The sequence below is a fragment of the Oncorhynchus kisutch genome, linkage group LG16, assembly GCF_002021735.2.
Source record: "Oncorhynchus kisutch isolate 150728-3 linkage group LG16, Okis_V2, whole genome shotgun sequence".
NCBI lineage: Eukaryota > Metazoa > Chordata > Actinopteri > Salmoniformes > Salmonidae > Oncorhynchus > Oncorhynchus kisutch.
Genome location: NC_034189.2, coordinates 49,943,831 through 49,964,742, shown reverse-complemented (window position 1 = coordinate 49,964,742; position 20,912 = coordinate 49,943,831). Strand labels below are relative to the sequence as shown.

At 47.2% G+C, this 20,912-nt stretch overlaps 1 protein-coding gene across 7 annotated transcripts in view; it reads left to right on the top strand.

Annotated features, from left to right (window-relative positions):
- The window catches only part of LOC109882777 (tensin), a 196,801-nt gene that overhangs the window by 61,676 nt on the left and 114,213 nt on the right, over window positions 1-20,912 (top strand). For all 7 annotated transcript variants that reach the window (XM_031792837.1, XM_031792831.1, XM_031792833.1 and 4 more), the window contains exon 2: window positions 20,797-20,911. In XM_031792837.1, coding sequence (XP_031648697.1) covers window positions 20,797-20,911 — 115 coding nt within the window. The remainder of the gene's footprint in view (window positions 1-20,796; window position 20,912) is intronic.

Below are 20,912 nucleotides of genomic sequence, written 5' to 3'. Positions count from 1 at the left end.
TACCCCTCTCTCATGTTGTGCGTCATCTTCCTCTCTCAACTCCCCTGCTCCTTTCAAGTTCCCTCTCTCCCTCTCTCCCATCCCTTCTGCTGTGTGTGGGATGTAGTGGTTTTTCAAAATGACGTCTCTACTTTCCAAGTCTGTGTTTTTTCTGGCGAATATGGGTGTGTTACCTTGGCCTGTATGTGTGTGTCTTGTTTTTAGTATATGTGGCTTGGGTGACCTTTTAGTAACAGTGTCCATCCCTTTCTTTAACTTAGTATGAGGTAGGCCTCTGGGCTGTGTGGGTTTAGTAGAGGTGGAGGAGAGGAGGGAGAGAGAGAGAGAGAGAGAGAGAGAGAGAGACCATAACGGAGGGTGTGGTGGACTAGAGGAGAGATCCTCAAAAAATTTATACAGCTGCACCATCGAGAGCATATTGACTGGCTGCATCACTGCTTGGTATGGCAAATGCACCGCCCTTGACTGCAAAGCACTACAGAGGATGTTGTGGACAGCCCATCACTGGTCATGAGCTCCCTCCAATCCAGGACCTCTATATCAGACGGTGTCAGAGGAAGGCCCGAAAAATTGCCAAAGACTCCAGGCACCCAAGCCATGTTCTCTGCTACCGTCCGGCAAACGGTACCGGAGCATCGGCTCTTGGACCAACAGACTCCGATGCAGCTTCTACCCCAAGCCATAAGACTGCTAAATAGCAAGACTGCTAAATAGTTCATTAATAGTACTCAAACTAAATAGCAAAAAAAGAAACGGGCTCTCACTGTCAACTGCGTTTATTTTCAGCAAACTTAACATGTGTAAATATTTGTATGAACATAACAAGATGCAACAACTGAGACCTAAACTGAACAAGTTCCACAGACATGTGACTAACAGAAATGGAATAATGTGTCCCTGAACAAAGGGGGTTCAAAATCAAAAGTAACACTTAATGCAGCTGGTGGCCACCAGCTGCATTAAGTACTGCAGTGCATCTCGTCCTCATGGACTGCACCAGATTTGAGTTTAAACCCTTTACAATGAACCCTTTACAATGAAGATCTGTGAAGTTATTTGGATTTTTACAAATTATATTTGTTTATCTGCACGGACTCTATCTTGCACTGACCCAATGCACACTCACTAGACTATATATACAAACCATATACACACTCACTAGACTATATATACAGAGAGAGCCCATAACGGAGGGTGTGGTGGACTAGAGGAGAGAACAGCAGGTGAGGGTTTGGTAGAGGTGGAGGAGAGGAGAGAGAGAGACCATAGCGGAGGGTGTGATGGACTAGAGGAGAGAACAGCAGGCGAGGGTTTGGTAGAGGTAGAGGAGAGGAGAGAGAGACCATAACGGAGGGTGTGGTGGACTAGAGGAGACAACAGCAGGAGAGTCACCAAGCCAGGCCTGGTAACAATCAGTCTTTCAAAGCCATGGCTCCAGCCCTTATAATGGGCTTGCTGCTTTAGACACCAAGGTGGGGGTGGGAGTGGGCCGGGGGGCTTGGTGTGGGTGTGTGTTCATGACATGATCATTCCGCCATGCGTGCCAGTACAGTACAGTATATCTACAGTTTCATCTTGTTGTGTTGGCCCTTGCTCCACAACATCATTGATTATCATTGACTGCATGGCATCATAAGTAGCTTAGATGCAGGCTAATGATAATAATCACTACAGTTTTACAGTTTTCTCTGTCCATTGATCTCTGTGCATGTGTGTGCGTGTGTGTGTGTGTTTGTGTGTGTGTGTGTGTGTATGTTGTGTATGTGTGTGTACATGGTGTGTGTATGTATGTTGTGTTTGTGTGTGTACTTGGTGTGTGTGAGTGTGTATGGTGTGTGTGTGTGTGTGTGTGTGTGTGTGTGTGTGTGTGTGTGTGTGTGTGTGTGTGTGTGTGTGTACGTAGAAAGACAGAAAGGGACAATAGCTGTGTGTGTGTGTGTGTGTGTGTGTGTACATGGTGTGTGTGTGTACATGGTGTGTGTGTGTACGGAGAAAGACAGAAAGGGACAATAGCTGTGTGTGTGTGTGTGTACATGGTGTGTGTGTGTACATGGTGTGTGTGTGTACGGAGAAAGACAGAAAGGGACAATAGCTGTGTGTGTGTGTGTGTGTGTGTGTGTGTGTGTGTGTGTGTGTGTGTGTGTGTGTGTGTGTGTGTGTGTCACCACCATTGATCACATCCCCCCTCCTCCTGCTCCTCTCTTGTTAATTATCTGTCTTTGTCTGCTGACAGTGTCTGATGCTAGCTCATGATACCGGCCCAACCTGGCAACGTGCCTGCTCTACTCTGCATTGCCAGTCCTCTAGAGTGCACACACATGCATGAACGTATACTGCACATATGAATATACACTTGTGTTTATGCACATACACACACATCTTCATCATCCTCCTCACTTTATTCGCTGGCAACCCGGCTGGTTGAGAAGACTATGCATTGATCACATCAGTATAAACACATGTAACACACACGCACGCACACACAAGCACGCACGCATATACACACACGCACATACACACACGCACATACACACGCATACACACACACTTTGGCTCACAAAGGCGTCCATTGTTCCTAACATAATTCCAATTTGCTGGAAATTGAAAGCAGGTGTTGTGCCGTGGTCTTTGGTGCTATGCATCTCAGCCCCCCCCCCCCTCCTGGCCACATTGATGGAACTCTGTTTTAAATCACGTCTGGGACACAGATTGTAACCTCTCTCTATATGGTCATACTCCAGCCTCTGTCATAAATTCTGGACTTTTATGGCTCAGACGGTAGTTCACAAGGTTGCTGGTGCAAGTCCCGCTTCTGTCATTCTCCCCTTCTGTCATTCTTCCCTTCTGCCATTCTCACCTTCTGTCATTCTCCCCTTCTGCCATTCTCCCCTTCTGTTATATTCCCCTTCTGCCATTCTCCCCTTCTGCCATTCTTCCCTTCTGTCATTCTCCCCTTCTGCCATTCTCCCCTTCTGTCATTCTCCCCTTCTGCCATTCTCCCCTTCTGTCATTCTCCCCTTCTGCCATTCTCCCCTTCTGTCATTTCCCCTTCTGCCATTCTCCCCTCCTGTCATTCTCCCCTTCTGCCATTCTCCCCTTCTGCCATTCTCCCCTTCTGTCATTCATCCCCTTCTGCCATTCTCCCCTTCTGCCATTCTCCCCTTCTGCCATTCTCCCCTTCTGTTCTGCCATTCTCCCCTTCTGCCATTCTTCCCTTCTGTCATTCTCCCCTTCTGCCATTCTCCCCTTCTGCCATTCTCCCCTTCTGCCATTCATCCCCTTCTGTCATTCACCCCTTCTGCCATTCTCCCCTTCTGTCATTCTCCCCTTCTGCCATTCTCCCCTTCTGTCATTCTCCCCTTCTGCCATTCTCCCCTTCTGTCATTCTCCCCTTCTGCCATTCTCCCCTTCTGCCATTCTCCCCTTCTGTCATTCTCCCCTTCTGCCATTCTCCCCTTCTGTCATTCTCCCCTTCTGCCATTCTCCCCTTCTGCCATTCATCCCCTTCTGTCATTCTCCCCTTCTGCCATTCTCCCCTTCTGCCATTCTCCCCTTCTGCCATTCTCCCCTTCTGTCATTCTCCCCTTCTGCCATTCATCCCCTTCTGCCATTCTCCCCTTCTGCCATTCTCCCCTTTTGTCATTCATCCCCTTCTGCCATTCTCCCCTTCTGCCATTCTCCCCTTCTGTCATTCTCCCCTTCTGCCATTCTCCCCTTCTGTCATTCTCCCCTTCTGTCATTCTCCCCTTATGCCATTATCCCCTTCTGCCATTAGCCCCTTCTGCCATTCTTCCTCAATTTCTGCTACTCCCCCCCAATCAAATTCCTTGTTAATGTCTTTTAATGCAGTTCCAGGATCTGGGTTAAGCAATTGCAAAGTGTGGCAGCTTTGATTGTTGCTAGTTCTTCAATTAATGTGCTGTACCTTCAGGGAATCAGTTGATGCAGATTCAATCTTCAACAGTGTTTACTGTTCAAAATGATTGTTCCCCTGAGCTAAATTAATTTCACCCAGGGGTGGAATATACCTAGGGTTGCCAAAATCCTGTAACTTTCCCATAATGCCCACATTTTCCAAAAATCCTGTTTGGAGGATTCCTGGATTTTCTGCTTATTCCCTCGTGATTCCGCTGTAATCTTTCAACCAGGCTTTCTGCTTATTCCCTCGTGATTCCGCTGTAATCTTTCAACCAGGTTTTCTGCTTATTCCCTCGTGATTCCGCTGTAATCTTTCAACCAGGTTTTCTGTTTATTCCCTCGTGATTCCGCGGTAATCTTTCAACCAGGTTTTCTGTTTATTCCCTCGTGAGTCCGCTGTAATCTTTCAACCAGGTTTTCTGTTTATTCCCTCCTGATTCCGCGGTAATCTTTCAACCAGGTTTTCTGTTTATTCCCTCGTGATTCTGCGGTAATCTTTCAACCAGGTTTTCTGTTTATTCCCTCCTGATTCCGCGGTAATCTTTCAACCAGGTTTTCTGTTTATTCCCTCGTGATTCCGCTGTAATCTTTCAACCAGGTTTTCTGTTTATTCCCTCCTGATTCCGCTGTAATCTTTCAACCAGGTTTTCTGCTTATTCCCTCGTGATTCCGCTGTAATCTTTCAACCAGGTTTTCTGCTTATTCCCTCGTGATTCCGCTGTAATCTTTCAACCAGGTTTTCTGTTTATTCCCTCGTGATTCCGCTGTAATCTTTCAACCAGGTTTTCTGTTTATTCCCTCCTGATTCCGCGGTAATCTTTCAACCAGGTTTTCTGTTTATTCCCTTGTGATTCCGCGGTAATCTTTCAACCAGGTTTTCTGTTTATTCCCTCCTGATTCCGCGGTAATCTTTCAACCAGGTTTTCTGTTTATTCCCTCGTGATTCCGCTGTAATCTTTCAACCAGGTTTTCTGTTTATTCCCTCCTGATTCCGCTGTAATCTTTCAACCAGGTTTTCTGCTTATTCCCTCCTGATTCCGCTGTAATCTTTCAACCAGGTTTTCTGCTTATTCCCTCCTGATTTTGCTGTAATCTTTCAACCAGGTTTTCTGTTTATTCCCTCCTGATTCCGCGCTAATCTTTCAACCAGGTTTTCTGCTTATTCCCTCGTGATTCCGCTGTAATCTTTCAACCAGGTTTTCTGCTTATTCCCTCGTGATTCCGCGGTAATCTTTCAACCAGGTTTTCTGCTTATTCCCTCGTGATTCCGCTGTAATCTTTCAACCAGGTTTTCTGCTTATTCCCTCCTGATTCCGCTGTAATCTTTCAACCAGGTTTTCTGGAAAACCGGACATTTACCCGATTTTTTACAACCCTAACTGTACCATACAAACAATCATTTCTATCCAGAACCTAAAAGCATTATTCAGCTGTCCCCATAGGAGAACCCTTTGAAGAACCCTTTTTGGTTCCAGGTAGAACTATTTTGGCTCCAGATAGAAGAACCCTTTTGAGTTCCATGTAGAACCCTTTCCACAGAGGGTTCTAAATGGAACACAAAGGGTTCTACCTGTAACCAAAAATGGTTATTCTATAGGAACAGCCAAATAACCATTTCTGAAGCCTTTTTTCTAAGTGTACTGTACTGTAGATAGGACTCGTAATGGGTTAGCATTGAGCCTAAAACTAATTTTACAAATGTTCCATCCCGAGAATAAATCACTTTGAGCCATATATTAAATACACTTTCTGAGCCCTACATGAACAATATTTAATGAGCACAAGCCCAAAAAAGCCCAAATGATTGTGCCATTTTCCAATAAATATATCATATAGACTGAACTGGTCATACTGAACATTACCCACGACAGAAAAACATAAAAGCCCATGGATGTAGCCAGCTATATGCTCTCTTGGGTAAATAAATGAAACTAGCTCCAGCAGGCTCATCCTTTTGAGTGTGAACTGTAGTACTGTATTGTATTATACTGTATATATGGACTGGAATTATGCACATCATTCAAACCATGATAAAACAGGGAGAGAAGAAACGACTCTGGTACAGCACATGTGGCTAACAAAGTTACAAGTGTAGGCTGGAGAATTTGATTATAATTTTGAAATATAGTATGGCCTATTTGTATGATTAGCAGGCAAACTTATATACACCTTCCATAATACTTCCCCTGATGTGATTAGCCTTCCTCCTCTTTCTCTCTCTATAGTTGCTTCATTCCTTCCTCGCTTTCAACAGTTAAATGAAATACGTTTATTTGTCCTCATCTTCATCATTCTAATGACACCCTGAGTAATACTGGACCAGAATTAGATGCAAAAGGTCTTTCCCTTCTCTTCACCAAGATTGAACGATTCGCTCTTCTTTCAAACTCCCCATGAGTTCTATTGGCGGCTGTATTTAACATTCAGCAAACAAAGAGCTTGCGTCCCTCTTCCATTAGTCTGTTGGTGTAAGAAATGCTACAAAAAAAGGATGTCTAGCGAGCTGTTCTGGTGTAGCTTTTCCTGCATGGGACTCAAGTGTTTTTTTATGGAGAGGCCAGCAGAGCGCAGGTGCTTGCTTGTTGTGCAAGAGACAGAGGCAATAAGTTAGAAGCTAGACGCACAACCCCTCATTAATGAGCTAAATATAAGGCTGATACTGCATTGAATGTATTACTTGAAAGAGGTAGGCTGGGACATCAATATATATCAATCTAGAACAGGGTGATCTATTTTGGATGCAATTTGAATGTTCAAGTTGATGCAGAGAGAGAGAGAAAGACAGAGTGCTCTCGCGCGTACTGATTTAAAGCAACGACATTCGAGTGACAGGCTGTTTTAAAACTCCGCTGCTCCAATGAAAAAATATATATCTTTACAATGAAAAAACAAGGTGACCCCGAAAGTCCGATGGAGATGGGTAAATTAGACAGGCATTCGGTCCTTATATTACTGTAGCATAGGCTCTGCTGCAGCATGTGTAGGTTCCTATTCAGTCCTTATATTACTGTAGCATAGGCTCTGCTGCAGCATGTGTAGGTTCCTATTCAGTCCTTATATTACTGTAGCATAGGCTCTGCTGCAGCATGTGTAGGTTCCTATTCAGTCCTTATATTACTGTAGCATAGGCTCTGCTGCAGCATGTGTAGGTTCCCATTCAGTCCTTATATTACTGTAGCATAGGCTCTGCTGAAGCATGTGTAGGTTCCTATTCAGTCCTTATATTACTGTAGCATAGGCTCTGCTGCAGCATGTGTAGGTTCCTATTCAGTCCTTATATTACTGTAGCATAGGCTCTGCTGCAGCATGTGTAGGTTCCTATTCAGTCCTTATATTACTGTAGCATAGGCTCTGCTGCAGCATGTGTAGGTTCCTATTCAGTCCTTATATTACTGTAGCATAGGCTCTGCTGCAGCATGTGTAGGTTCCCATTCAGTCATTATATTACTGTAGCATAGGCTCTGATGCAGCATGTGTAGGTTCCTATTCAGTCCTTATATTACTGTAGCATAGGCTCTGCTGCAGCATGTGTAGGTTCCTATTCAGTCCTTATATTACTGTAGCATAGGCTCTGCTGCAGCATGTGTAGGTTCCCATTCAGTCCTTATATTACTGTAGCATAGGCTCTGCTGCAGCATGTGTAGGTTCCTATTCTGTCCTTATATTACTGTAGCATAGGCTCTGCTGCAGCATGTGTAGGTTCCCATTCAGTCCTTATATTACTGTAGCATAGGCTCTGCTGCAGCATGTGTAGGTTCCTATTCAGTCCTTATATTACTGTAGCATAGGCTCTGCTGCAGCATGTGTAGGTTCCCATTCAGTCCTTATATTACTGTAGCATAGGCTCTGCTGAAGCATGTGTAGGTTCCTATTCAGTCCTTATATTACTGTAGCATAGGCTCTGCTGCAGCATGTGTAGGTTCCTATTCAGTCCTTATATTACTGTAGCATAGGCTCTGCTGCAGCATGTGTAGGTTCCTATTCAGTCCTTATATTACTGTAGCATAGGCTCTGCTGCAGCATGTGTAGGTTCCTATTCAGTCCTTATATTACTGTAGCATAGGCTCTGCTGCAGCATGTGTAGGTTCCTATTCAGTCCTTATATTACTGTAGCATAGGCTCTGCTGCAGCATGTGTAGGTTCCCATTCAGTCCTTATATTACTGTAGCATAGGCTCTGCTGCAGCATGTGTAGGTTCCTATTCAGTCCTTATATTACTGTAGCATAGGCTCTGCTGCAGCATGTGTAGGTTCCTATTCAGTCCTTATATTACTGTAGCATAGGCTCTGCTGCAGCATGTGTAGGTGTACCCGTCACTAGAAAAACAGTTCCCATGATGAGATGATACAGTAGGTCTCCATGCATTGTGAATTGCGCTCCATACTGAGATGGGCTGTCTGTCCCCACCCTGAGCGTTGATTCATCATGCAAAGGCTGTAGAGAAGAATGATTTAGACATCTTTATTTATTTATTATTTAACCTTTATTTAACCAGGAAGGGCTCATTGAGATTAAAATCTATTTTTTCAAGAGCGCCCTGGCCAAGATAGGCAGCACCAAGTCATTACAAAAAAATTACAGACAGACATGAAAAACTACAAGTAATCCAGTAAATTGAATTCACAAATTCAAAAGCAAATTAAAAACATTGACAGGTCAGGGAATCAGCCTGAAAATCCTTCATCAGTGATTTAAAAACACCAATCGGGACAAGTTCTTCCAGTTTAAAAGTATTTTGTAAGGTGTTCCAAGACAATGGCGCAGAGTACATGAAAGCCCTTTTACCAAATTCAGTTGGGACATTTGGAACAGTTAGCAGGATAAAGTCCAGCGAACGAAGAGAGTACCCACCACATTTCTGAACAATAAAATGCCCAAATAAAAAGGTATCGCACATCATTTAACAGTTCCATTCCACGCCATGCTCTCTTCATATAAATCATTCATTAGAATTTACTGGTTTCTTATAGTTATTTATCCTGGGAAAATGGAGTGGTTTTGGGTGGTAAAACCTGATAAATCTTGGCAACCGGGTTCCCACCATTCAACCATATTCCCTATGTAGTGCACTACTTTTGACCATAGGCTCTGTTCAAAAGTAGTGCACTACATAGGGAATAGGGTGCCATTTTGGATGCAGAAAAGGCCATTGATCTCCCCACTTCCCTGACCTCTCAGCCAAGGGTCAAGTCAGTACTTTGTAGGTGGTGAAAGATCTGTTTAACCCGTTATGGTTTGAACAGAAATCTATCCAATCTTTAATACTCTCGTTGTTCCACAACAGTTTGACCTTTGACCAGTCACGACTGAAGACTGGGACGCTCGATGCTCAGTGAGTTGAAAACCTTAGGTGCATTTCCATGTCAAATGAAAAGCAGGCATCTTCTCATGTGGAGGGAGGGAGAGGGAGAGGGTGAGGAAGGGAGAGAGAGAGAGAGAGAGAGCGAGAGAGAGAGAGAGAGGGGGGGGGTTGCATTCCTATCCCCGGGAAGAGAGGAAATGGGGTGTGGTCCCCTGGACTGACTGCCTTTCTTCCTCTCCCAAACTTGAACCATCTTCTTCCCTTTATAGTTCTACTATCCCCCGAAACCTCACCCCTGTAGTGAAAACAACCTCACACCCATACTCCCCCCAAACCTCACCCCTGTATCCCCCTATGACCCTCACCCATACTCCCCCGAAACCTCACCCCTGTATCCCCCTATGACCCTCACCCATACTCCCCCCAACCCTCACCCCTGTATCCCCCTATGACCCTCACCCATACTCCGCCCAAATCTTACCCCAGTGTCCCCCTCTGCTCCACACCCATACTCCCCCCAAACCTCACCCCTGTATCCCCCTCTGACCCACACCCATACTCTCCCCAAACCTCACCCCTGTGTCCCCCTCTGACCCACACCCATACTCCCCCCAAACCTCACCCCTGTATCCCCCTCTGACCCACACCCATACTCCTCCCAAACCTCACCCCTGTATCCCCCTCTGACCCACACCCATACTCCTCCCAAACCTCACCCCTGTGTCCCCCTCTGACCCACACCCATACTCCTCCCAAACCTCACCCCTGTATCCCCCTCTGACCCACACCCATACTCTCCCCAAACCTCACCCCTGTGTCCCCCTCTGACCCACACCCATACTCCCCCCAAACCTCACCCCTGTATCCCCCTCTGACCCACACCCATACTCCTCCCAAACCTCACCCCTGTATCCCCCTCTGACCCACACCCATACTCCTCCCAAACCTCACCCCTGTGTCCCCCTCTGACCCACACCCATACTCCTCCCAAACCTCACCCCTGTATCCCCCTCTGACCCACACCCATACTCCTCCCAAACCTCACCCCTGTGTCCCCCTCTGACCCACACCCATACTCCCCTCAAACCTCACCCCTGTGTCCCCCTCTGACCCTCACCCATACTCTCCCCAAACCTCACCCCTGTGTCCCCCTCTGACCCACACCCATACTCCCCCCAAACCTCACCCCTGTATCCCCCTCTGACCCACACCCATACTCCCCTCAAACCTCACCCCTGTGTCCCCCTCTGACCCACACCCATACTCCCCTCAAACCTCACCCCTGTGTCCCCCTCTGACCCACACCCATACTCCCCTCAAACCTCACCCCTGTGTCCCCCTCTGACCCTCACCCATACTGGGAGTTGGTTTACTGAATGCTTCCCAGTGATGGGCCATTAGAGACTCTTACTCCATAAACAGGGCTGAGGGAGGATTTCTGTGGTCTCAATGTGTTTTATGAACTGTTAACACCTTTACGATTTCAACCACTTTGTGTGCATCTGTGTGTGTGCGTGCATACGTGTTTGCATGTGTGTGTGTGTGTGTGTGTGTGTGTGTGTGTGTGTATATGTGCCTCCGTGCCTGTGTGTGTACTTGCTTGTGTGTGTGTGTGTGTTCGCTTAGACAGCAGTATGTTTGTGATGAACTAAAGAGGCCTGTCTTCTTTTTCTGGCATGTAGGCCTGCCTAATAGCTGACACTGACATTAGTGTTTGTGTATGTGAGTGTGTGTGCGTGCGTGCTGGCCCCATGCCTGTTCCTCCTCTCCCAGTGGAGAAGGACAGAGCAGTGCCTTTCAGAATGGCTCCCTCCCTCCTCTCCTCCATTCTGGCTCTAAGTGGGGTCACGGTCGCAGTACCGCAGTGATACTTTTCATTAGCTAAGTGCAACTGGGGAAGAAGAACATGGGTTGTGATTTACTGGACCTGCTGTCTAAGCAAACACACACATTCATACACTCTCTCTCTCTCTCTCTCTCTCTCTCTCTCTCTCTCTCTCTCTCTCTCTCTCTCTCTCTCTCTCTCTCTCTATCTCTCTCTCTATCTCTCTGTCTCTGGCAGTATAAGAGAATGTCAGCTCCTCTGCTGTGATGTGGGGCTTGTGTTGTGACATCCATCCATAGAGACTAGGTCATCAATACCACCAGGGACATGCATCTATTACACTTCATAAACGCTGTTAGCATTGTGATATGTTGTGTTGTGTTATATTACGTTACGGTGTGTTGTGTTGTTTTATGTTGTTTTATGTTGTGTTGTGTGGTGTTATTTACATTGACGGCCATAATTGTGATACTTGTTTTGATACTGCTAGAGTACGTATGTGGCAGAGAGATCAGTGTACTCTCTCCAGAGTTGAACACTACAGTGTCCGTGTCTTGATGTGCCTAGTGTGTCTACTAGTGTGTCTACTCTACATTGTGCGTGGCTCTTTCCTCTCTCTCCTCTCTCCTCTCTCTCCTCTCTTCTCTCTCTCCTCTATTTCCTCTCTCCTCTCTCTCTCATCTCTCTCCTTTCTCTCTCATCTCTTCTCTCTCTCCTCTATTTCCTCTCTCCTCTATTTCCTCTCTCCTCTATTTCCTCTCTCCTCTCTCTCTTCTCTCTCATCTCTCTCCTCTCTTCTCTCTCTCCTCTATTTCCTCTCTCCTCTCTCTCTCATCTCTCTCCTCTCTCTCCTCTCTTCTCTCTCTCCTCTATTTCCTCTCTCCTCTATTTCCTCTCTCCTCTATTTCCTCTCTCCTCTATTTCCTCTCTCCTCTCTCTCTTCTCTCTCATCTTGTCCTCTCTCTCCTCTCTCTCATCTCTCTCCTCTCTCTCCTCTCTTCTCTCTCTCATATTGTCCCTCTCTCTCTTCTCTCTCCTCTCTTCTCTCTCTCATCTTGTCCCTCTCTCTCCTCTCTCTCTCATCTCCCTCCTCTCTGCCTCTCTCTCTCCTCTCTTTCCTCTCACATCTCTCTCCTCTCTCTCTCTCATCTCTCTCCTGTCTCTCATCACTCTCCTCTCTCCTCTCTTTCATCTCTCATCTCTCTCTCTCTCCTCTCTCTCATCTTGTCCCTCTCTCTCCTCTCTCACTTCTCTCCCCTCCCTCCTCCTCTCTCCTCTCTCTCCTCTCTCTTCTCTCTCTCCTCTATTTCCTCTCTCCTCTATTTCCTCTCTCTTCTCTTCTCTTCTCTTCTCTCTCTCCTCTCTCTCCTCTCTCTCATCTCTCTCCACTCTCATCGCTCTCCACTCTTCTCTCTCTCCTCTCTCCTCTCTCTCATCTCTCTCCACTCTCCTCTCTCATCTCTCTCCTCTCTCCTCTCTCCTCTCTTCTCTCTCTCCTCTCTCTCATCTCTCTCCACTCTCCTCTCTCATCTCTCTCCTCTCTCCTCTCTTCTCTCCTCTATTTCCTCTCTCCTCTATTTCCTTTCTCATCTCTCTCCTCTCTCTCCTCTCTCTCATCTCTCTCCTCTCTCTCCTCTCTTCTCCCTCTCCTCTCTCTCATCTCTCTCCACTTTACTCTCACTCATCTCTCTCCTCTCTCTTCTCTCTCATCTTGTCCTCTCTCTCCTCTCTCTCATCTCTCTCCTCTCTCTCCTCTCTTCTCTCTCTCATATTGTCCCTCTCTCTCTTCTCTCTCCTCTCTTCTCTCTCTCATCTTGTCCCTCTCTCTCCTCTCTCTCTCATCTCCCTCCTCTCTGCCTCTCTCTCTCCTCTCTTTCCTCGCACATCTCTCTCCTCTCTCTCTCTCATCTCTCTCCTGTCTCTTCTCTCTTTCCTCTCTTTCCTCTCTCTCATCTCTCTCATCTCTCTCCTCTTTCTCATCTCTCTCCTCTCTCCTCTCTTTCATCTCTCATCTCTCTCTCTCTCCTCTCTCACTTCTCTCCCCTCCCTCCTCCTCTCTCCTCTCTCTCCTCTCGTTCCTCTCTCCTCTCTCTCCTCTCATCTCTCTCTCCTCTATTTCCTCTCTCCTCTATTCTCTCTCTCCTCTCTCTCTTCTCTCTCTCCTCTATTTCCTCTCTCCTCTATTTCCTCTCTCTTCTCTTCTCTTCTCTCTCTCCTCTCTCTCATCTCTCTCCACTCTCATCTCTCTCCACTCTTCTCTCTCTCCTCTCTCCACTCTCCTCTCTCTCATCTCTCTCCTCTCTCCTCTCTCCTCTCTTCTCTCCTCTATTTCCTCTCTCCTCTATTTCCTTTCTCCTCTCTCTCCTTTCTTCTCTCTCTCATCTCTCTCCTCTCTCTCCTCTCTCTCATCTCTCTCCTCCTCTCTCCTCTCTCTCCTCTCGTTCCTCTCTCCTCTCTCTCCTCTCTCCTCTTTCTCTTCTCGTTCCTCTTTCTCATCTTTCTCTTCTCGTTCCATTCCTCTTTCTCCTCTTTCTCTTCTCGTTCCATTCTCTCCTCTCTCCTATTTCACTTCTCGTTCCTCTCTCTCCTCTCTCCTCTTTCTCTTCTCGTTCCTCTCTCTCCTCTCTCCTATTTCTCTTCTCGTTCCTCTTTCTCATCTTTCTCTTCTCGTTCCATTCTCTCCTCTCTCCTATTTCACTTCTCGTTCCTCTCTCTCCTCTCTCCTATTTCACTTCTCGTTCCTCTCTCTCCTCTCTCCTCTTTCTCTTCTCGTTCCTCTCTCTCCTCTCTCCTCTCTCTCATCTATCTCCACTCTCCTCTCTCATCTCTCTCCTCTCTCCTCTCTCCTCTCTCCTCTCTTCTCTCTCTCCTCTCTCTCATCTCTCTCCACTCTCCTCTCTCATCTCTCTCCTCTCTCCTCTCTCCTCTCTTCTCTCCTCTATTTCCTCTCTCCTCTATTTCCTTTCTCATCTCTCTCCTCTCTCTCCTCTCTCTCATCTCTCTCCTCTCTCTCCTCTCTCTCATCTCTCTCCACTCTCATCTCTCTCCACTCTTCTCTCTCTCCTCTCTCCACTCTCCTCTCTCTCATCTCTCTCCTCTCTCCTCTCCTCTATTTCCTCTCTTCTCTCCTCTATTTCCTCTCTCCTCTATTTCCTTTCTCCTCTCTCTCCTTTCTTCTCTCTCTCATCTCTCTCCTCTCTCTCCTCTCTCTCATCTCTCTCCTCCTCTCTCCTCTCTCTCCTCTCGTTCCTCTCTCCTCTCTCTCCTCTCTCCTCTTTCTCTTCTCGTTCCATTCCTCTTTCTCCTCTTTCTCTTCTCGTTCCTCTCTCTCCTCTCTCCTATTTCTCTTCTCGTTCCTCTTTCTCATCTTTCTCTTCTCGTTCCATTCTCTCCTCTCTCCTATTTCACTTCTCGTTCCTCTCTCTCCTCTCTCCTATTTCACTTCTCGTTCCTCTCTCTCCTCTCTCCTCTTTCTCTTCTCGTTCCTCTCTCTCCTCTCTCCTATTTCTCTTCTCGTTCCTCTTTCTCATCTTTCTCTTCTCGTTCCATTCTCTCCTCTCTCCTATTTCACTTCTCGTTCCTCTCTCTCCTCTCTCCTATTTCACTTCTCGTTCCTCTCTCTCCTCTCTCCTCTTTCTCTTCTCGTTCCTCTCTCTCCTCTCTCCTCTCTCTCATCTCTCTCCACTCTCCTCTCTCATCTCTCTCCTCTCTCCTCTCTTCTCTCTCGCCTCTCTCTCATCTCTCTCCACTCTCCTCTCTCATCTCTCTCCTCTCTCCTCTCTCCTCTCTTCTCTCCTCTATTTCCTCTCTCCTCTATTTCCTTTCTCATCTCTCTCCTCTCTCTCCTCTCTCTCATCTCTCTCCTCTCTCTCCTCTCTCTCACCTCTCTCCTCTATTTCCTTTCTCCTCTCTCTCCTCTCATCTCTCTCTCCTCTATTTCCTCTCTCCTCTATTCTCTCTCTCCTCTCTCTCTTCTCTCTCTCCTCTATTTCCTCTCTCCTCTATTTCCTCTCTCTTCTCTTCTCTCTCTCCTCTCTCTCATCTCTCTCCACTCTCATCTCTCTCCACTCTTCTCTCTCTCCTCTCTCCACTCTCCTCTCTCTCATCTCTCTCCTCTCTCCTCTCTCCTCTCTTCTCTCCTCTATTTCCTCTCTCCTCTATTTCCTTTCTCCTCTCTCTCCTTTCTTCTCTCTCTCATCTCTCTCCTCTCTCTCATCTCTCTCCTCCTCTCTCCTCTCTCTCCTCTCGTTCCTCTCTCCTCTCTCTCCTCTCTCCTCTTTCTCTTCTCGTTCCTCTTTCTCATCTTTCTCTTCTCGTTCCATTCCTCTTTCTCCTCTTTCTCTTCTCGTTCCATTCACTCCTCTCTCCTATTTCACTTCTCGTTCCTCTCTCTCCTCTCTCCTCTTTCTCTTCTCGTTCCTCTCTCTCCTCTCTCCTATTTCTCTTCTCGTTCCTCTTTCTCATCTTTCTCTTCTCGTTCCATTCTCTCCTCTCTCCTATTTCACTTCTCGTTCCTCTCTCTCCTCTCTCCTATTTCACTTCTCGTTCCTCTCTCTCCTCTCTCCTCTTTCTCTTCTCGTTCCTCTCTCTCCTCTCTCCTCTCTCTCATCTCTCTCCACTCTCCTCTCTCATCTCTCTCCTCTCTCCTCTCTCCTCTCTTCTCTCTCTCCTCTCTCTCATCTCTCTCCACTCTCCTCTCTCATCTCTCTCCTCTCTCCTCTCTCCTCTCTTCTCTCCTCTATTTCCTCTCTCCTCTATTTCCTTTCTCATCTCTCTCCTCTCTCTCCTCTCTCTCATCTCTCTCCTCTCTCTCCTCTCTCTCATCTCTCTCCACTCTCATCTCTCTCCACTCTTCTCTCTCTCCTCTCTCCACTCTCCTCTCTCTCATCTCTCTCCTCTCTCCTCTCTCCTCTCTTCTCTCCTCTATTTCCTCTCTCCTCTATTTCCTTTCTCCTCTCTCTCCTTTCTTCTCTCTCTCATCTCTCTCCTCTCTCTCCTCTCTCTCATCTCTCTCCTCCTCTCTCCTCTCTCTCCTCTCGTTCCTCTCTCCTCTCTCTCCTCTCTCCTCTTTCTCTTCTCGTTCCATTCCTCTTTCTCCTCTTTCTCTTCTCGTTCCATTCTCTCCTCTCTCCTATTTCACTTCTCGTTCCTCTCTCTCCTCTCTCCTCTTTCTCTTCTCGTTCCTCTCTCTCCTCTCTCCTATTTCTCTTCTCGTTCCTCTTTCTCATCTTTCTCTTCTCGTTCCATTCTCTCCTCTCTCCTATTTCACTTCTCGTTCCTCTCTCTCCTCTCTCCTATTTCACTTCTCGTTCCTCTCTCTCCTCTCTCCTCTTTCTCTTCTCGTTCCTCTCTCTCCTCTCTCCTATTTCTCTTCTCGTTCCTCTTTCTCATCTTTCTCTTCTCGTTCCATTCTCTCCTCTCTCCTATTTCACTTCTCGTTCCTCTCTCTCCTCTCTCCTATTTCACTTCTCGTTCCTCTCTCTCCTCTCTCCTCTTTCTCTTCTCGTTCCTCTCTCTCCTCTCTCCTCTCTCTCATCTCTCTCCACTCTCCTCTCTCATCTCTCTCCTCTCTCCTCTCTCCTCTCTTCTCTCTCTCCTCTCTCTCATCTCTCTCCACTCTCCTCTCTCATCTCTCTCCTCTCTCCTCTCTTCTCTCCTCTATTTCCTCTCTCCTCTATTTCCTTTCTCATCTCTCTCCTCTCTCTCCTCTCTCTCATCTCTCTCCTCTCTCTCCTCTCTCTCATCTCTCTCCTCTCTCCTCTCTTCACTCCTCTATTTCCTCTCTCCTCTATTTCCTTTCTCCTCTCTCTCCTTTCTTCTCTCTCTCATCTCGCTCCTCTCTCTCCTCTCTCTCATCTCTCTCCTCCTCTCTCCTCTCTCTCCTCTCGTTCCTCTCTCCTCTCTCTCCTCTCTCCTCTTTCTCTTCTCGTTCCTCTTTCTCATCTTTCTCTTCTCGTTCCATTCTCTCCTCTCTCCTATTTCACTTCTCGTTCCTCTCTCTCCTCTCTCCTCTTTCTCTTCTCGTTCCTCTCTCTCCTCTCTCCTATTTCTCTTCTCGTTCCTCTTTCTCATCTTTCTCTTCTCGTTCCATTCTCTCCTCTCTCCTATTTCACTTCTCGTTCCCCTCTCTCCTCTCTCCTATTTCACTTCTCGTTCCTCTCTCTCCTCTCTCCTCTTTCTCTTCTCGTTCCTCTCTCTCCTCTCTCCTCTTTCTCTTCTCGTTCCTCTCTCTCCTCTTTCTCTTCTCATTCCTCTTTCTCCTCTTTCACTTCTCGTTCCTCTCTCTCCTCTCTCCTCTTTCTCTTCTCGTTCCTCTCTCTCCTCTCTCCTCTTTCTCTTCTCGTTCCTCTCTCTCCTCTCTCCTCTTTCTCTTCTCATTCCTCTTTCTCCTCTTTCACTTCTCGTTCCTCTCTCTCCTCTCTCCTCTTTCTCTTCTCGTTCCTATCTTTCCTCTCTCCTCTTTCTCTTCTCGTTCCTCTCTCTCCTCTCTCTCTTCTCATTCCTCTCTCCCTTCACTCCTCTTTCTCTTCTCTCCTTTCTCTTCTCTATCTTCTCTTCTCATGAACCAGGTGCTGCCAACTGTCAGGGGCCTAGAGGGTTACTGCCAGGCCATTTTCTCATCCTCCTGTCTCTCTCTCTCTCTCTCTCTCTCTCTCTCTTTTTCACATCCCTCCCCCCCCCCCCCCCCTCTCTCTGAAGGTACAACTCACAGATGCTCTCTGGCAGCAGTACAAGCCCTCATTTGGACTCCTGTCATGAAGACGCTTGATGTTTGTGCCAGTAGAAGTGTGTGTGTGCTCGTACCTGTGTGTGAGTGTCACTGTGTGTGTTTGTACCTGTGTGTGTTTATATGTGCGTTTGATGTAGTGGGCCCATCCATCAGGGCTTCTCTCAGGGCTTGACGGGACGCGGCGACCCTAGTTGCCGTGGCAGCAAGGTAGCCATGGCACCTGGCTGTGACACAGCTGGTTGTGTGTGATTGGTGGAGCCAGCGGTTTTCAGCCAGGTCCTTTTTAACATAAGGGCTTTAAAGTCACACTGAGGTGATCCGTGGCTGTTAAAGACTTAATGGCCAGCGAGCAGCTGCCAGTATCCCAGACAGCCCCAGACAGCTGCCAGTATCCCAGACAGCCCCAGATGTGCGGTTGGACAGAGTTTCATTCCAGAACAGGTTGCTTTGCCTCCCTTCTAGCCTTGTTCTCCTACCCTGGTGGGTCAAATCTGAACAAGGAAAGTAGGGAGAGGTCTACTTTTAAAACGTTGTCCTCAAAATAGTTATAGACAGAAAAGCCCACCGGTCAACTTACCAAGCAAAACATGGTTTCAGACAGACTGACAGACATAAACTGAACTCAGCTCGAAGGTGACCAGTTAGTCTTAGGAACAGACAAATAAACCTGGTCTATCCACTTTAGCGAACGTTGTCCTCACCACCCACCCAATCCTGCATGTTTCTATAAAACCTCCACCCTCAGCTAGATGGAGCAGGGGGAGACTGCATGGCTGAAGAGGTCTGTCTGGGAAAGGGGGACACCTAGTCAACTGAATGCGTTCAACTCAAATTTGTCTTCCGCATTTAACCCAACTCCTCTGAATCCGAGAGGTGCAGGGGGCTGCCTTAATCAACATCCACGTCGTCGTTACCGAGGGAGCAGTTGTTGTTGGGGGTTAAAGGTAAAACGGCAGATGTTCCCACCTTGGCGGCTCAGAGATTCAAACCAGCGACCTTTCGGTTACTGCTGGTGGAGCAGGGGGAGACTGCGTGGCTGAAAAGGGGGACTGGTGTACTGTTAGTCTGGATAGGTGTAACAGCATTACAATAACACAAGACCGAGTCCACTCCATCAACAGATCTGGGGAAGAAAGGTGGCAGTGTGTGTGTGTATTTGTGTGTGTGTGCATGCGTGTCTGTGCGCGAGTGCGTGTGTGTGTGTGTTTCGTCGGGTTCCATGTCATTAGCTTGAGTCACTGTGGTTATGTGTTAATGTGACTCACAGCTCTGCAGTGCCAATGGTCACTGCCAGAGTTAGTCTCAGCCAATACCTTGGTCTATTAGCATTACAATTAAGCAATGATTCACACCCTTAGCGGCTAGCTGTTAGCTTTGTAGCAGCTAGCTAGCCGTTAGCTTCCCTCTCTGCGGCTCTATGCTGTAAGTAGCTAGCTGTTAGCTTTGCAGCAGCTAGCTAGCTGTTAGCTTCCCTCTCTGCGTCTCTATGCAGTCAGTGGCTAGCTTTTAGCCTTCTAGCAGCTAGCTAGCCGTTAGCTTCCCTCTCTGCGGCCCTATGCTTTCAGTGGCTAGCTTTTAGCTTTGTAGCAGCTAGCTAGCTGTTAGCGTTCCTCTCTCGGCAGTCAAGGTCAGTCGTCATCCCCCTCTGGAGCTTAGCAGGCTTGTCACTGGGTGACAAAAGCCATTAAGATGTAGGGAGATAGAGGAGCAAAACGCTGAGAAACACACTTTTATAAAAGCTCAGAGACAAATTGGCTGTGGCACATGGAGAGAGACAGAGAGAGAGGGGGGGGGGGGGCTGCTACTCCAGACTCAAAGCTCACAGACGGTGAGGCTATTATGTCTTTCATCAGAACCAAGCTAGGGCCGGGACGATACCTGTGTGTGTGTGTGTGTGTGTGTGTGTGTGTGTGTGTGTGTGTGTGTGTGTGTGTGTGTGTGTGTGTGTGTGTGTGTGTGTGTGTGTGTGAGAGTGGGGAAAGGACACAAAACACGAAGCGGATTTAACTTCTTTAGAAAATCAGCGCTAATGTTGGAAACAAATATCATATTGTCATCAAGAGTCATATTTATTTTCCTAGCGAGAGCGCACAATGTTTTACATACAGCAGGTTTTTAAATGACCAAAGAGTTGGTTCTGCTTCGTGTTTTCATTTTTGGCCAATAGAAAAAATATCCCGAAAAAGTATCGTCACAGACCTAAACCAGACGCAACCCAGTAGTTTCCGGACTGCATTCTCTTGTACCATATTCTGTGTTGTGTCATTGGGGTAAAGCAGACATTTCCCGCTCAGTCGTTTGGAGGCTAGTTTCTAGAGCTTATCTCTCCATCTCTCCTCAGGCTGCACTGAGGCAAGGCTGCCTGCTCATCTATTTACAGTACACCCCCCCCCCCCCCCCCCAACACACACACACACACACAGACACAGATACACACACACACACACACACACACACACACACAAACAGATATACACACACACAAACAGATACACACATAGACACACTCATGGATGCACGCACGTACACAAACACACACACAAACAGGTTACACACACACGCATGGATGCACGCACGTACACAAACACACACACACGGTTGGTTTCTAGAGATTCTGGGCCCTGTGGCTGCTGCGAGGCCTGTTCCTCCTCTCTTCCTCATGAATGATTCATTGAATAAGACAACTTCAAAGAGGAAACATCCTGTGCTGGAGAATATGGGCTGCTACTGCTGCTACTACTAACTATGACACTCCCATACACTGCTTCACGCTACGTGTGTGTTTGTGTTTGTGCGGGTCATGTAGTGTGTAGCGTGTGTGTGTGTGTCCAACCAGTAGCAACCGCCATCTCCTCTTTTGTTTCCTTAAACACACAAGCCTGTGTATTGATTATATTCATTACAGAAACACTGAAGGCTGTCGATAGAGGCACCATTCACTTGCTAATTTCAAAATATGATTTGTTGATCTTATCCAGGTCTTCTCCTCCCTAACCTCTTCCTCTCTCTATCTCCCCTCAGCCTGAGGAGTTGGAGAGTGTCCACACACACAATTTCAAGCTTAAGCCCTTCAAGAAAGTCAAGAGCTGTGATGTATGTCAGCAGGCCATCACCAAGGATGGGCTCATTTGTAAAGG